General features: G+C 50.2%; 1 protein-coding gene across 1 annotated transcript in view; it reads right to left on the bottom strand.

The window, feature by feature from the left end:
* Positions 1–11,207: 11,207 nt before the first annotated feature.
* RBM41 (RNA binding motif protein 41) overlaps positions 11,208–14,351 on the bottom strand; it is a gene marked incomplete at its 5' end in the record, with an annotated part of 6,291 nt that continues 3,147 nt past the window's right edge. Inside the window, 4 exon segments of the mRNA XM_010073701.1 lie at positions 11,208–11,365; positions 11,733–11,880; positions 12,464–12,840; positions 14,232–14,351. The exon segment at positions 14,232–14,351 is cut by the window's right edge and continues 31 nt beyond it. Coding sequence (XP_010072003.1) covers positions 11,208–11,365; positions 11,733–11,880; positions 12,464–12,840; positions 14,232–14,351 — 803 coding nt within the window.

The raw sequence follows: 14,351 nt of genomic DNA, 5'->3' as shown, positions 1-14,351 counted from the left end.
CTCCCACCCTGGGGTTGTGGGGCTACACAGCACTGCCTGTGTCTGCAGGCAGGGGCTGCGCTAATTAAACAAAGGGGCATGTGAAATGCCTGATTCAGAGTTTGATTGCTACTGTGTTTATTAATACTTTAATTCAAGCAGCAGAAGGGAAGATTTCTTGTTTCAGAGAGTCAGCTTTTGCATGGCTTCACCCCAAAGAGAGAGACAGCCAGCACAGGCAAGGGCAGGCAGAGCTCGGAGCTCAGGTACAGAAACATCCATGGCTTGGACAGACGAGCACAGGGTAGAAGGACTGCAAGGGGCCCCAACATCCCCAACAGCCTTTTGGGTTTCTTTCTTACCTATGCAAGGCCAGACCCCCATTCCATGGGTGCAGCATGCCAACTTCAGCTGCAGCACAGCAGGAAAGGAGCTGAGGAGCATCACACTGAAAAGGGGGCAAGCCTTTCCCCAGCCCCTCGTGCCTCCAGCCCTGCCAAGGGGGAGCCCCTGCATTAAACATGGGTGGGCTCAGAGAGGGGAAGGTTTCTCCCCTCCACCTTTCCTGGCCTTTAACTTGAATGCACCCAAAGATGTAAAATTTGGCTACAGGGCAAGGCAGGTTGAAAAGGATTTTCTACTTCTGTACCAGGAGGATGGGGAAGGGAAGGACATCGAGTGCACAAATGCGGTGGCGGTGGTTATCTCTGCCTCAAGCAATAGCCACGTTCTCCGTTATTGATAAGCCAGGTCCTCAAGGGCAGGCTGGATGCGGGCCCAGTGCAGGGCCAGAGAGGACGGGAGCCCAGACTCCCCATGGAGCCAGCTTCACCGATGGCAAGCACGAACGAGGCGACTGAGCCAAGCCATCCAGCACAGAGCCAGCCCCCGGGTCGCCTCTTGCCCCTCACCAGCTCAGTGGGAAAATCTGAGTGCTCCGGGTTTTCCCGCAGGTAAGCCATGGAGGAGCATGGCCCCAGCTCAGGACAGGAGCAGGATGCAAGGGGGACAGACAGCCAGGGGTAAAGCAGAAGAGAGTGGAAAGAGGGCTGGGTGGGGAACAGCTCCCTCCTCTGAGCTCCCAGGCTGGAGCCCTCAACTCACAGGACTGCATGGTGGAGCAGGGGCCTTGCAGCCCCTCGCTGGAATGCCGGGCTGCAATGAGTAATCACCTGTCATAAGGAAATGAGTCCTTCCCCTCTTTTCATCTTGCTCCGGATGGTGCCGTAGATGAAGTAAGGGAGCAATAAAATGCTGTAACATGCCCTTATCTTCAAAAGCAATAGAGGCCCTATAAATGCCCAGCACACCCAAACTTGCAGCCACACCTGGGCCAGGGGCTGCAATCTCACCAGATGGCTGTCAGAAACATCCAAAAAGTACTAACTTCTTCTTCCGAAGACGGAACGACACATGGTCATCACCAAGGCCTTTGCAGCTAGGCCTTGCCCCCTGGGTAGCCCAGGCGATGCCAGCCTGCTTCCCTGGCCCAGCAGCACCCAGCTGCTGCCCCAGGCAAGTGCAGCATCTTCTGCAGAACACTGGGTAGGGATGCCCTGGGGGCAAATGGGCACAGGTTTGTGCCAGACCCACCCAGATCCCATGCCTCCTGCCTCCCTGGAGTCCTCCAGACAAGCAGAGCTTAGCTCCTTCTGGCAGCCCTGACCGGCCTCTCGCTCCTGCCTACCACACCTGATCTGAAGCAGCAGCAAATAATCCATGCAGGCTCTCTGAGGAGTATCAGGCCAGGTGTGGGGAGATCCTGTCTCTGCCCACAGCCCCTGGGAAATGCTCAGATAGGAGAGGCAGGAGGGGGAAGAAAATTCAGGCCAAGTTCCTGATGGGCCGAGGCACTTGGAAAGGGTCTCCACATTCCTCCACCCTCCTCCCAAACACGGTGCACTCCAAGCTGCCTCCCACACCATGCCGGAGCCTCCCAGCCCCTCAGCAAGCCAGGCTTGGCGTGGAAGAGGACAAACTCTTCCTCCTCATGGTGTTACAGCAGCCTTTTCAGGAGCAGCAGAGGATGCACTACGGAGAGGGGCTGCTCGCAGGCACTTGAAATCCTGACTCCCAGGCTGGGCTCAGCACAGCCCAAGTCATGCATTGTGCTGGTAGGAATGGGAGATGCACTTCCCATCCCAGCCATGCCCCAGGCCCCACCTGATGTCCCTGCTGGTGGCCATGCTCTAGCCCAGGAAACAGCCTCATGGCTTCACCTCAGGATATCTATGATGCTCGGCTGGCAATCACATTCACACTTTACCTCCAAAGGCTTCCTGCCCTCCCGAAGCCTTGGGGATGGCCCCGTTTGGAGTCACACAGCCAAGACACTGCCATGAGACCATTGGTGTCTGTCTCTTCTGGTTTTAAAGGGAAACATTGTAGTGGAGGGGAGGGGTAGTGGGAAACCAGCTCATCTTCAGAAAAAACCTTCAGTCGGAGGAAAAGGCTGTCCACAAACTCATGGCTTTCCATAGCTTCCTGGAAGAGACCTGTTTAAAGGCACTTTACAGCATGTTTTGATCTTTAAAGAAACGTACGAACGAAACAGGGTGGAATGAACTCCGTGGCACCGCAGAGGACAAGGCCTTGGTGCACCAGAGGAGATTGCTAGAAAACCCTTCCTGGCTAGGTTTGAACAGCAGCTCAGAAACCTATCAGGAAAGCTATAAAAAGTGTTTATCTCAGAAAACCATGATACCTGTGAAGAGGACACAGAGGTTTGATCTTCCAGGCATTACATTAACATCACAATCCTATTTCTCAGTACTTTTGACTCTAATCTACATTTAGAGGAGCTTCAGGTTAGTGATCTCAGCAAACTAGCAAACATGAAATCTGCAGCAGCAAGAGCCAGCTTTATCAGTAGAACCTACACAAAATAAGCTTTATCAGCAAGACATACTTTTACAGCAGTGTAAACATAAACTCTTCCAGGGATTCTACAGAAATGTCAGTGAAAACAGACTCCACCTCTAGCCAAAATCTGCCCTGGAGAACTTGCCTAGAGAACTGAAACTGTCCTGCACCCTCAACAGCTCCACTGCTGATTGATGGTTAAACAGCACCGCGCTGCACAGAAGAGATGAAGACGAGAGGATCCCAAATACCTTTACATGGACAAGCTGAGCTGCACCCACATTAGCCAGTCCACAGAGTCATCCCAAGCAATCCAATCTACCAGCTGGTCATCTCCATGCTCAGGGTACACTTGAGGGCACCAACATTTCAGCAGCCGCTAACCTAGGTTCATACCTAATAAGATGCTCAGACCCCAGACACAGCCGAGCCCCTCCAAGCTTTCTGCTGTGCACCAGGAATCTGGAAAAAAAAAGTCACCCTGTAAGCAAAGAAACCAGGGAGGCTTCCCCAGCTCTGGGGTTGCCCCTTATCTCCGCTCAGGATTTCAGAGGAAGGGTGTGCTTTGATTAAGCTTTTCCCACACCAAAGAACTGGTTGTTCCTCAAGAACTAAGAACAAGGTGTTCCTCAAGAACTAAGAACTATGTTTCCTCAAGGCAGGTGCCTTTTTTCACAGAATTTACAATACCCTCTATTTCTGGGATGTCCAGACTGCTAAAAAAGGCTAAAAGCAGGACAAGACTCATGTCACAAACAGCGTGATTGCCTTGAGCTTGCTTTCCTAGAAAAGCTGTGTCTCTAGGTTTTTCAGGTCACTGGAGCAAAGTCCCACACCACCGGCTATACCTGGCAGGTGCTCCCAAGATTGCTCTGACAGATGCATTTTCACTACCTGAATTTTTAGCCCTTTTCTTTTGGGGCGGGTGGGAGCAATTCCAGTCTTCAGTATTTTCCAAGGCATAGAGAAACCCAGGGAGTCTGCAGCCATTGCCAGCTCCATGACCATGACGATCCTGTGCCCTTTGAGCTATTCCAGTGCGCTTTTACAGGAACAAGGACACTGCCCTTTGCCTTTGGATTTTCCCCCAGCTGCAGCAGAGGCCAGGCACCGCATCTTGCAGAGCGTGGGTGGGCAAGGGGGCAATTAACCTCTGATCTCCCCCACAACTGAATGCTTCCTCATTGTCCTTCTGCTCTTCCCAACCCACCTTTATTTTAATGGTGTTTCCACATTGCAAACTGGCAGCTCGTTTCACCCCATGCCCAGACGCTAGCCTGTGCAAAGCTGCTCTCTCCATCTCTGTGCTGGCAGGGGAGGCACAGGCTGCCGGCACCTGGGGGAGGCCAGCAGGTAAGAGACAGCAGATGGAAAAATCAATTAGCTCCTTGTTTTCAAGGCAAGGAGAGCAGGCACTTTGGGACCAGGGACGTTCCTCAGCTCCCCACGTTCCCTGGCTACTTTGCACCTCAAAAATCATATTTCATGCAACCAGAAAAACTAATGGAAGTGTCCTAAGCATTGTGAAAGGAAATTTCAACTCATTGGGATATCTTGGTGTAGATTCAATCTCCTCAACAGCTCTATTGAAAATCAAATGCAATGGGGGCATAGTCCTGTGGTTTGAGGACCAGCTGGCAAGCTGTCAAAAGCAAAAAACCAAACATGAATGGAGATAAGAAATGCTACCTTCAAACCATGAATGGAGGTTGACAAGGGAGCTACCTTCAAGCTCAAGTGTTACCACTTCCAGTACTGACCTGAAAACACAGTAAACAGCACAATCTGAAAATGTCAAGAGAGGTCATAGAAACAGCTCCAAGATCCAGTAACACGAGCTGAAAACAAAACAGGATTTAACCAGACAGGAAATCAGGAACAGCAAACACAGAGACAGCACCTACAGTCTGCAGAATAAACAGTTGTATAGACACATCTTTTCTATCTCCACTAGCAACAGTGAAAGTAACTTATGCAGTCATGTGTGTAAGTCCAGCCATGAGGAAAAGGACACGGCAAAGTCCTTACCATGCAGGATGGGGCACTCTCTGTCCACATAGCTGTGTTGCTCTACTCTGACTTTCAGGCAACACATACTACACATCTGGTGACACCACCTAAGCTGCTGGTTTCTGTCAAGTGGTCTCATGCCTTTCCAGGATAAATGAAGTGTTTGAGTCAAAGGAGCAATACTGTGCTGGCCACCCATGCACCCTCTCCTCCATACCCAGTACCTAGGCAAGAGAACGCGTTTCAGGAAGGACAGCGAATGCATGACTGTAAGGGGGGGTTCTCCTCAGCTCCTTTAAGCCAGTTATTTTATACCTATAGGAAACCATGTTTGATTCAGGAAGCTTCTGAGCTGGAAATAAGTACAGCCTTGAACAATATTGAATATGTACTTGCCCTTGCCCTTAGTTTCTTCCCATGAACCATGCTGGAGGGAGGACGGGGAGCTGCAGCATCCTTTGGTCTGAGTGTGATCGTTCCTGAGGGTTATGGCTGGCTGCTCTCAAACCCCACATCTTTCTCCAAATACCCCCTTGTCCTCAACATTTCCCAGGTTAAAAGGATGGTCATGCTGCTGGATAAAGTACAGTCTAAGAAAATAAGCCTAAAAAGAAAGTTTAAAGGTGAAGCTCTCATGCAGGACAGGACAGCATCTGTGGAAAGAAGCTGGGCTCAGCGACAATAGCTCAGATAGCAGCAGATCTGACTGCAAACTCCAGCATCACCGTACCTCTGACTGTTCCCATAGCTGCACAGGAAGATAAATTTAGTTCAAGGAACCTTGTGTTGCTACATTATTTAACAAACAAACAGATGCACTTGAGAGGAAAACACAGGCAGGGACCCAGTTTATCTGCTGCGTGGGCTGGTCAGACCTACAGACTCAAGACTGCTTCTCAGAGTGAAAGGGCCCAAATCCTGAAGCTCAGCACCATGCTGCTCTAGGCTGAGCCAGTCAGCTGTGTTAGTCACAAGAAGACTCTAGCACAGCCACAGAGGAGTGCCCAGGCTGCACTCTCCTGGGATATTTCTTGCACCAGGAGCTGGGCAGCCACCGCCAAGGTGTCCCTGCCTCTCTGCTACTCAACCCAGACTGCTAAGGAGCACAGTGTCCGCTGGCCAGGCCCAACTCAGTCTGGCTGCACTTGGAGACATGCCTGTGCTACAGTCCCCTCTGCTCATACTACCTCTGGGTTTCTACCACCTGGGGAAACCCAGCCCCTAGCAACAGGGAACAGAAGAGCCATGCTGGTCCTGCAAGACCAGAGGAGGATGCCTGTCCCACCAGAATGATGACTTAGAGCACAAGTAAAGAAACCAGGGTTTTATTAATTATCATGTGCAAAAGGCACACTGGCAGAAGAGAGGGGACTACTCCAACATGAAGTTTGCCTCCTCCAATATGGTCTGGAAGATCTAATCCACCTGATCCAGCTCAAAGTTGATATCCTGGAGCTCCAAGTCAGAGGGGATAAATGAGAGAAGCCCGCTCACACTCACGTGCAGGTTCTTAAGTTTCCTTAACGCTGTGGGCAACAAGGCAAAAGCTAAGAAGAGAGTCAGTGGCAAGAGCCTAGATCTGATACCTCCAATCACACACCCAGCTGCTATCCCCCTTCCTACCAGAAGTACCATGTGCACTGTGGTTCCTTGCTCCACCCCATTCTTATCTCAAATACAGACTCAATACTGTGCGAGGGATCCAGCAACAAGATGCCACAGTATAGGACAGACGCAATATGGACAAAGCACTTTTCTGTTGGGCATCTTTGAAGCCAGATCAATTATATGGATTCATCTGGTGATTCCACCTCCTCACAACAGCAGGATCCTCACTTATAACCCAGTTACCTATACAGTGGGGTGACGGATACCGGGGAAGCAGCGTCCTATGGAAACAGCAGCCCTCAATGACTCCTGCTCTATCCCCCCCACCTTTGGGATGACAGGCACTGCCAACCAGCCAACACACTGCTCTGGCTGTTTCATGTCTTCTTTCTCCAAGCCCCTTCAGGAAACCTGTGCCTCCCTCAGCACCCCTAAGTGCAGATCAGTCAAGGACTTTTTAGCTTCTCATGCTTTGCCAGTGTGTGCAGGTACAGGAAAAGCTAGGAGGATGCATAGCCCACAATTACTGGCTTAGGATTTGACCTTAGGTTTAGGACTGAGACACAAATTGGCCAATGGTATATTCCATATCATGCATGTCATGCCCAGTATATTATCAGAGGCAATCCGGAAGCTCTTGCGCTCTCTCTCTCTGTCTATCAGTCAGCTCTCAGCCTCTCAGATTCTCAGGCTCTTCTCTTTTCAGGATTGTGGTTCTGGGTCTCCCTTTATTCCAGGATTGTTAGCAGGGAACAGGCTGGGTCTTGGTCATTGGGTGGGGAGCAGTTGCACTGTCTATCACTCACTTATATATCTATATACTATTATTACTATTATCATCACAATCATTATTATTTTGTTTTGTTGTAGTTGAGTTATTAAATTGTTCTTATCTCAACCCACAAGTCTCTTTCGCTTCTACCCCTTTTATTCTCTCCCCCATCCCTGGGGAGAAGGGGTGAGGGTGAGTGAGCAGCTGCGTGGTGTTCATTGCAGCTGAGAGTTAAACCACAACAGGAATTCATTCAATACTTCCCATTGGGAGGAAGGTGTTTAGAGACCATGTGGAGTTATTGGGCACCAAAGCCGGCTCAGCTCAGGTCAGGTCACTGCTGCACTTGCACTGCTTCTTGTAAGGCTCGTCCTCCACTGGTTCATGTGGTTCCTGCTATAATTCCTATAACATGCAACTCAAATAATGGGTTACAACACTTTAAAGGTATATCCGTTATAATCCCCACCCCTGGTCCCATTGGGTCATGTTACAGGGTTTAATACTGCAATGAACTCCTCCCCTTGCCCCTGCTCTGGCTCAGACTTATCCATGGATCATAGTCCCTTAAGGGTGCACCTGCTCCCAGTGGAGCCTTATCTATGAGCCACAGTATCTTCTAGGGGTATACCTGCTGCGGCATAGACTTATCCCCGGCCACAGTCACTCTGAGGTGTGGCCTTATCCACAATGCCCTTAGAGAAATACCTGCTCCAGCATGGCCTTACTCATGGCCGCAGTCCCTTCAGGGGTGTATTGGCAGTGTCGTGGACTTCAAGGTGTTCCAGCATGACCTCACGCACAGCCACTGATGCTTCAAGGTGTACCTACTGCAGCATGGACTTATCCACAGCCACAGATGCTTCAAGGTGTACCTTCCCCAGTGTGGACTTATCCTTGGGCCAAAATCCCTTCAGAGGTATAACTGCTGCAGCACAGGCATAACTACAGCCACAGACACTTTGAGATGTACCTGCTTTAGGACAGGCTTATCCATGACCACAGACACTTCAGGGTGTCCTGCTCCCGTGTGGACTCACCCACAGGTCACAGTCCCTTCGAGTTCACGTTGGAGTTCCAGTCTGCCCAGCACAGCAGCACAGAACAGCAGTGATGCCCTGGCCATCTGCCAGCCCAGGCGCACTGCCGTTGCTGTTATCAAAATGTTCCAAGGCACAGCAGAGTAAGATGATAAGCAGTACAGCGAGCAACAAAAGCAAAATGCAGCATGGAGGTACCACTGCTCCTTGATCAAGCCAGCATCCTTCCTGTGCAGCCTGCCCTGGCTGATGCTCTGCAGGGGGTTCTTTTATAGCTGTGAGGGGCTTGGCCGCAGCTGCTCCTGGCACCACCCAGGTCTCATCAGCTGCTCTCACACGAGCTGACAGCTCCTGGCAGGTCTCTCTGCTCCCCAGAGGTTTCCCCAGTTCAGGAAACCCCCTGCTACACCATGTCAGAGTGCTCCACCGTGGGTCGTGCCAGCACCAAAGCTGCTTGCCTCATCTTGCCTTCCATCCAAAAGGGAAGAGCCAAACAGGAGCTTCACCATTTGCAGCAGTCTTCAAAACACCAACTGCCACAAAGGGTCCCTGGCTGCAGTGTCACAGAGCTTCCCAGAGAACCCATCCTGGGCAGCCATTTCTGAAAGACACTCCTCAAAATTCAAAACATCAGAGTCTTTAATATAACAAGTTAACCCAAAAGAGGAGAAAGAGGGGAAAAGGCCACAGGACCAGTGCTACAACTCAAAGAGGGGAAGCATGCAGCTTTCTGCACCCTCTTCTAGCCAGGAGAGGCAGGAATAAACATCCTAGGACTAGGCAGGGACAGGGCAGGATTGAGCGCAGGGACTAGAACTGCTGTGATTACTGCTGTTGAGTTTTAAGCATGTCCAAGCTGTACACAAATAAGAATGGAAGTCTCATTTTATATGATGTTCCAACATCTTCATACACTGACATCTCTCTTGGCAGGAGGGAACACAAATAACAGTGAAGCAAGGCTAAAAGCCTGACAAGCCCTGCAGCATCAAGGCTTCCAGATCACTGACTTTTAATGTGTAAAGAGCTTTAAATGGAGGCAGACCTGTATAAGCTTCCTCCTCTGTTGAAAAGTGGCTTTATTATCTAGTTTCTTGGCCATAAAAATTTGCTACTCAGCCTCTAGAGCCAACTGATTTCCTTAATAGTTTATCATGGCTATCTTATCTATGTGGAATGACGAACTTCAACAGATAATGGCAATTCAGCCATATAAACTGGTTGCACCCTGGAATCTGTCGATAAGAGAAAAGGATTTCCCTTCAGTAACATCCAAACAGCTGGTGTCAGTTCCAACTCTACCAGTTCTTTTTGCTTAGCATTTGAGCTGATATTCCTGGTAAGGAAGTAAAGCTTTTTTGTTCTCCAACAGGTCAGATGTCAAAAAGAGATTCTATTTTGTTATTAGCAGTTTTGCCACTTGACTGTAATTCAATCAGCACGTTTAACTAAAACCCATCCAATACTTTAGAAACACTATAATTCAAATGGCCACACTCCTCTAGATCAAAGGCTCTTATTTTAAAGGCATCAGGAAAAAGGGGGTCAGGCAGTGACCCAAGCAAGCACATACTGAAAGATGTTCCTATTCTACCATTGCCTATTTTAATGAAGATCTGTACTCACAAGTACGTGGAAGGAAAGCAGGAAGTCAAGCATTTGACAAATGGTGGTCCCAGTGCTCAGGCCAGGGTGGCAGGGGTTGTGCCAGCGAACTCCAGCCTGGGCAGGTGTCTGGCAGCAGCCGTAGCCAAGGGCACGTGGGTATGTGGGTCTGGGCGGGCCTGGGCCTGCGTGACTCTCCCAGGGATGGGGCTGAAAGGAGACCCAGGAGTCTGTTTACTGCTTCACTGGCTTCTCTGGAATTTCAACAGGGCAAAGCGGGTCCTCAGTGACACCACAGGCCCTTTTCTCTTTCAGTTTGCTCTGAACCAGAATCGCCTCCTTGTAGATCCAGTGCAGTCTTGGCCAGTATATCTGTGTGTTGCTGCAAGTGCATTTACCAGGACAGTTGTGGGGGGAGTCACGCAGCCTGGAGAAGGTGGTAGCAGCAGGGAGAAAAAAAATGGCTCTTGGGAACATTCCTCTTCTCCGCATGGCTGTATTTAGGTACTCAGAGGAAGCCTGCAACTCAGCTCTGCTGGGAAAGCCTGGGTTCCCTCGGCCACCATCACAAAGAGCTTGGATGTTGCTCTCCCAGGAGCACTGGGATACTGTGGGAAGCATATGACATTAGTTTGCCTTATTCACAAAAAGCACTAAAACATGTCAGCAGATAAACCATGGCATCTGCCACAACGGTACCCCACTAGAGCAACCATCCTCCAGGCCACAGGGCTTTATGGGGATCAACAGTGAGCAGACAAGACGTATTTTTGATCATAAAGCACCTGTGTAATTAGATACCTGTGCAGCCAAAGTGTCTAGAAGAAAGGGGGCAGCCTTTTTTCTTGTCCTAAAGCAACATATCTGCTGCCACCAGAGACAGGACAGCAGCCCCAACGGTCCCTGCATCAGTCAGGTACTCCAGCTCCCAGCACAGAGGCCAGGAGTGAAATCTGCTTACACAGCCCTACACCAGCAGAGTGCAGCACACTTGGGTCTACAAGACTTGTGCAGAACGAAGGTGAATAAACACTAAGGAAATACCATAATAAATACATTTATTTACATGGCTTCCTCCCTCCTTCCTTGCTACAAAGGGCTGAAAAGGCAGACACACATGTAGAACAGGAGGAAAATGCCAGTACACCCCAACAGTGTAAAGACAGTGCCCATCTCTCTCAAGGAAGAGCCTAGTCCTCAGGTCTCTCTCTTCCCCACTTTGAGATTTATGGACCTGCATGTTAACTCCTAACAGTCCTTCACTGTCCTAATTACGACCACGGAGTTCCCACAGTCCGTGCAAATCCACAAGGTTCCCAGTTATCCATCCCTTACTTGGCAGGGGGGTTCTCTCCAGCAGAGGAGCAGCAGCTGGCAGAGTCAGTCTCTGATGAATGTCCCTTGCTTTTCCCAAATTCAATCACCAGCGGCTTCCCCTGCAGATTGTACCCATTCACCAACTGCATGGCATCCTGGGCCGACTGAACATCTGCAACAAGAGAGCAGAATAGGCGCAGGTTATGTGCCAAGTTCTGGCACAGACACATGTGGTGTTCACACAGATGTTCCTGGCTCAGGGACCCTAAGCCTGCACCGTGATACAGTGTGGCAACTGGGATCCTCCAGACAGAGCTGACATGTTGAATATAAATATGGCGCGTAACAGACTGCATCCCTTCTGTTTTGAGGAATCCTCTTCCAATCCAGGGAAAAGACTATGATGTGATAGCAAGCAGAGGGAGTGAACTTCCCTCCTCCTCCTTCGAGAGCAGGCTTGGTGCCAGTCCAGCACCCTATGGGAAGATGTGCCACCTTCACGGGTCAGGGAAGAACTGAAGCACGAGACAGCGACTCACCGGGGAAGGTGACAAAAGCCTGACCCCTCATCCGACCACTCAGGAGGCGAAATTGGATTGGTGGGCTGTCGTCCTTCTGGAACCGAGCAAACAAGGACACTAGGTCCTTCATCATCACTCGAGGGCCCAGGTTCTTCAAATACAGCACCTGTTCCAGAGATACAGAGGGTCAGCTGACTTGTGCCATGCAAACAGACACCTTTCAACCTCTCCCCAAATCCGTATACCTCAACAGTATTAATTAGTTCAGCTCCTCTGCTGTCCCAGAGTCCTTCTTCCACCTACATGCTAACAGTGGAGTTTGGAAGACAGGTGGGTGTACGGAGAAAGGCAGCTCTGGACTCAAGGCAACATCATGCTTGCCTGTTTCAAGTGCTGATAGCTCCAGTTATTTATAAAATGCAACAAGCTCCAGCTACCAGTTAAGCACAGTTTGAGTAAAGTCCCAGCTGGTCTCAGTCAGGCCCAAACAGAGAGAGCGCATCTTGACTAGTGACCTGCCGGAGCCAGGAAGGGCTGGGGGTCTGAAGTAAACCTCCTTGACAGGCTGGGCAACTTCCCACTAGAGCCACAGGTCCCCTTCCCTCTCAGAATAGAGGCTGCTCTCCCTTGGCTGGGAGTAGCAATCAAACACCCTCCAAGCAACAACAAAGAGGAGCCTTTGCCTGCTGAAGCAGCTTCAGGGCACGCTAGTGAGGAAGAACAAAAAATCCTGGCTTATCTCAGTGTACCTTGTTGGGCTCCCCAGGATGGTAGGACGAGAACCTGGGTATATTCCGGAGTTCTTCCTCTGAGAGACGGTTCTTGCAGATCTCCTCTTCTGGGACAAACTCTACAGACTCTTTGATAATCACAAGCCTTGGAGGGGACTGGTGGGACTTTATTGCAGGACAGCTGGGACTTCTTGCCTGTTCTGCCTGCTCTTCCTGGTCTGGAAGAGATGACTCCTCAGCCACAGGCCCCTGTGGAGCCAGGGAAGGGCACAAGCATGGGTCGCTCTTGGTAGGCTGGACTTCTTCAGGACACTTCTTGCTCAGCAGCTCTTGGTAAACACTCTCCAGATGAACCATGGGGTCCTTTTCATCTGTTACCTTCTTCTGAGTGTCATCTAATCCACAACGGAGAAACATGGTAATGTGACTACCACCAAGAACCTGGAAAATGCACAGACTGCAGGAAGAGACAGACAGGAGAAACCCTGTTCCAACTCAGCCTCCATGCATCTGACAACGATGCCCTGCATGTTATTCAAAACAAGAAGAATAACCCCAGCAGCCAGCAAGGGCTGGTATCCCAGCTCAGGATGAACCTGCAGAGAGCAGCAGTTCCACCAGTGCTTTGTATAGAGCTCATTTCTTCCAGAGACGTCCTCACTAGCTTATGTACAGCCACATTTCAGTACATTCTAGTGACTCCTTCAACAGACCTCCTTCCTCCTGCATGCATGCCCAGGATGTGCCACGCTGCTTTTCTACACCACTAAGTGGAATATAAACTTTTTGATTCCAGGGACATAATCAGATTAAGCTCCTGGGTGTAAAGAAAGTCAATGGCATGGGCTGACCAATGATACTTTACTGCATTTAATGGAAATGAGGACAGAAGCGAGACGGGCAGTTCCCAGCCTACGAGCCACAACCTTGCTGCCTCTTGGTTTTGATAAATGCCACAACACTGACACCAAAGGAGGGAGCAGGGCCCAGAAGACACTGGATCAGCTGGACATTACAGCTTGAACAGTATCAACACCAACTGAAGTGGTGTTTTAGGAGCTAGGATTTGGAGTTTAGAAGTTTCTCCTCATCTTCTATTTAATACTGTCTTACACACAAAAATCAGTCTGGTCTGGAGCTTCCTGCCCACATGTTCTCTAGCTAAAGCAGACTGAAGCACTTTTTTCCATCTCTGGACAACACTTGACTCTCCATCCAGGAAAGTCACATTAAGCCACAGACTCAGGGACAACTCCACTGGGGCGAGAAGTGCTGTCATCCCGTGGAGAGGGTACTGGGAATCAGCAACCAGGCTTCAATTCCACTTTGGCTACTGTGAAGAGTTAACACTTCACTCCTACTCTTTGCTGCCCTGTGCCTTTGCTTCCCTCCCACCCTTGTCAGACTGCAGTTAAAACAGAGAAGGGATGATGTCTAGCCCCACACAGGCACCTTGTGCCACTTGGTGCAGATCAGTGGGGACCTCTGGGCTCCACCAAAGCATATCCCTGCTCTTCCACATACCAAGCTGGGCTCTGCAGTACAGGTAGCACGTCAACAAGATCCATGCTCTGCAAACAGAGATGGACTTCACAAGCCTCCGTATTAAACCCCTCAGAAAGCCCACTGTCTGCTTATGTAAGACAGGAAAATATCTCCTCCCACACAGTGCCAAAACAGAACCATGTCTTCAGAGACAGAAGGCCAGACAGAAATGTGTTGGACTCCCACACACCCCAGCTCTCCATCCTGGAGCAAAGGCAGGAACAGCCTTGAGCCTACAAACCTTGGTGGTAGAGTGCCCGGAGAAAGGAGTGGCGGTCTGTTCCCTGAAAGAGGGCATTTTCAATCTCCATCTCCCGACGGCTCAGCTGCTTACTGCCAGCAAACCTCTGGGGCAGAGCGA

Source organism: Pterocles gutturalis, unplaced genomic scaffold (assembly GCF_000699245.1).
Source record: "Pterocles gutturalis isolate BGI_N339 unplaced genomic scaffold, ASM69924v1 scaffold33412, whole genome shotgun sequence".
Taxonomy (NCBI): domain Eukaryota; kingdom Metazoa; phylum Chordata; class Aves; order Pterocliformes; family Pteroclidae; genus Pterocles; species Pterocles gutturalis.
Note: the sequence above shows the minus strand (reverse complement) of the source record. Positions and strands in the feature narration are given on the sequence as shown.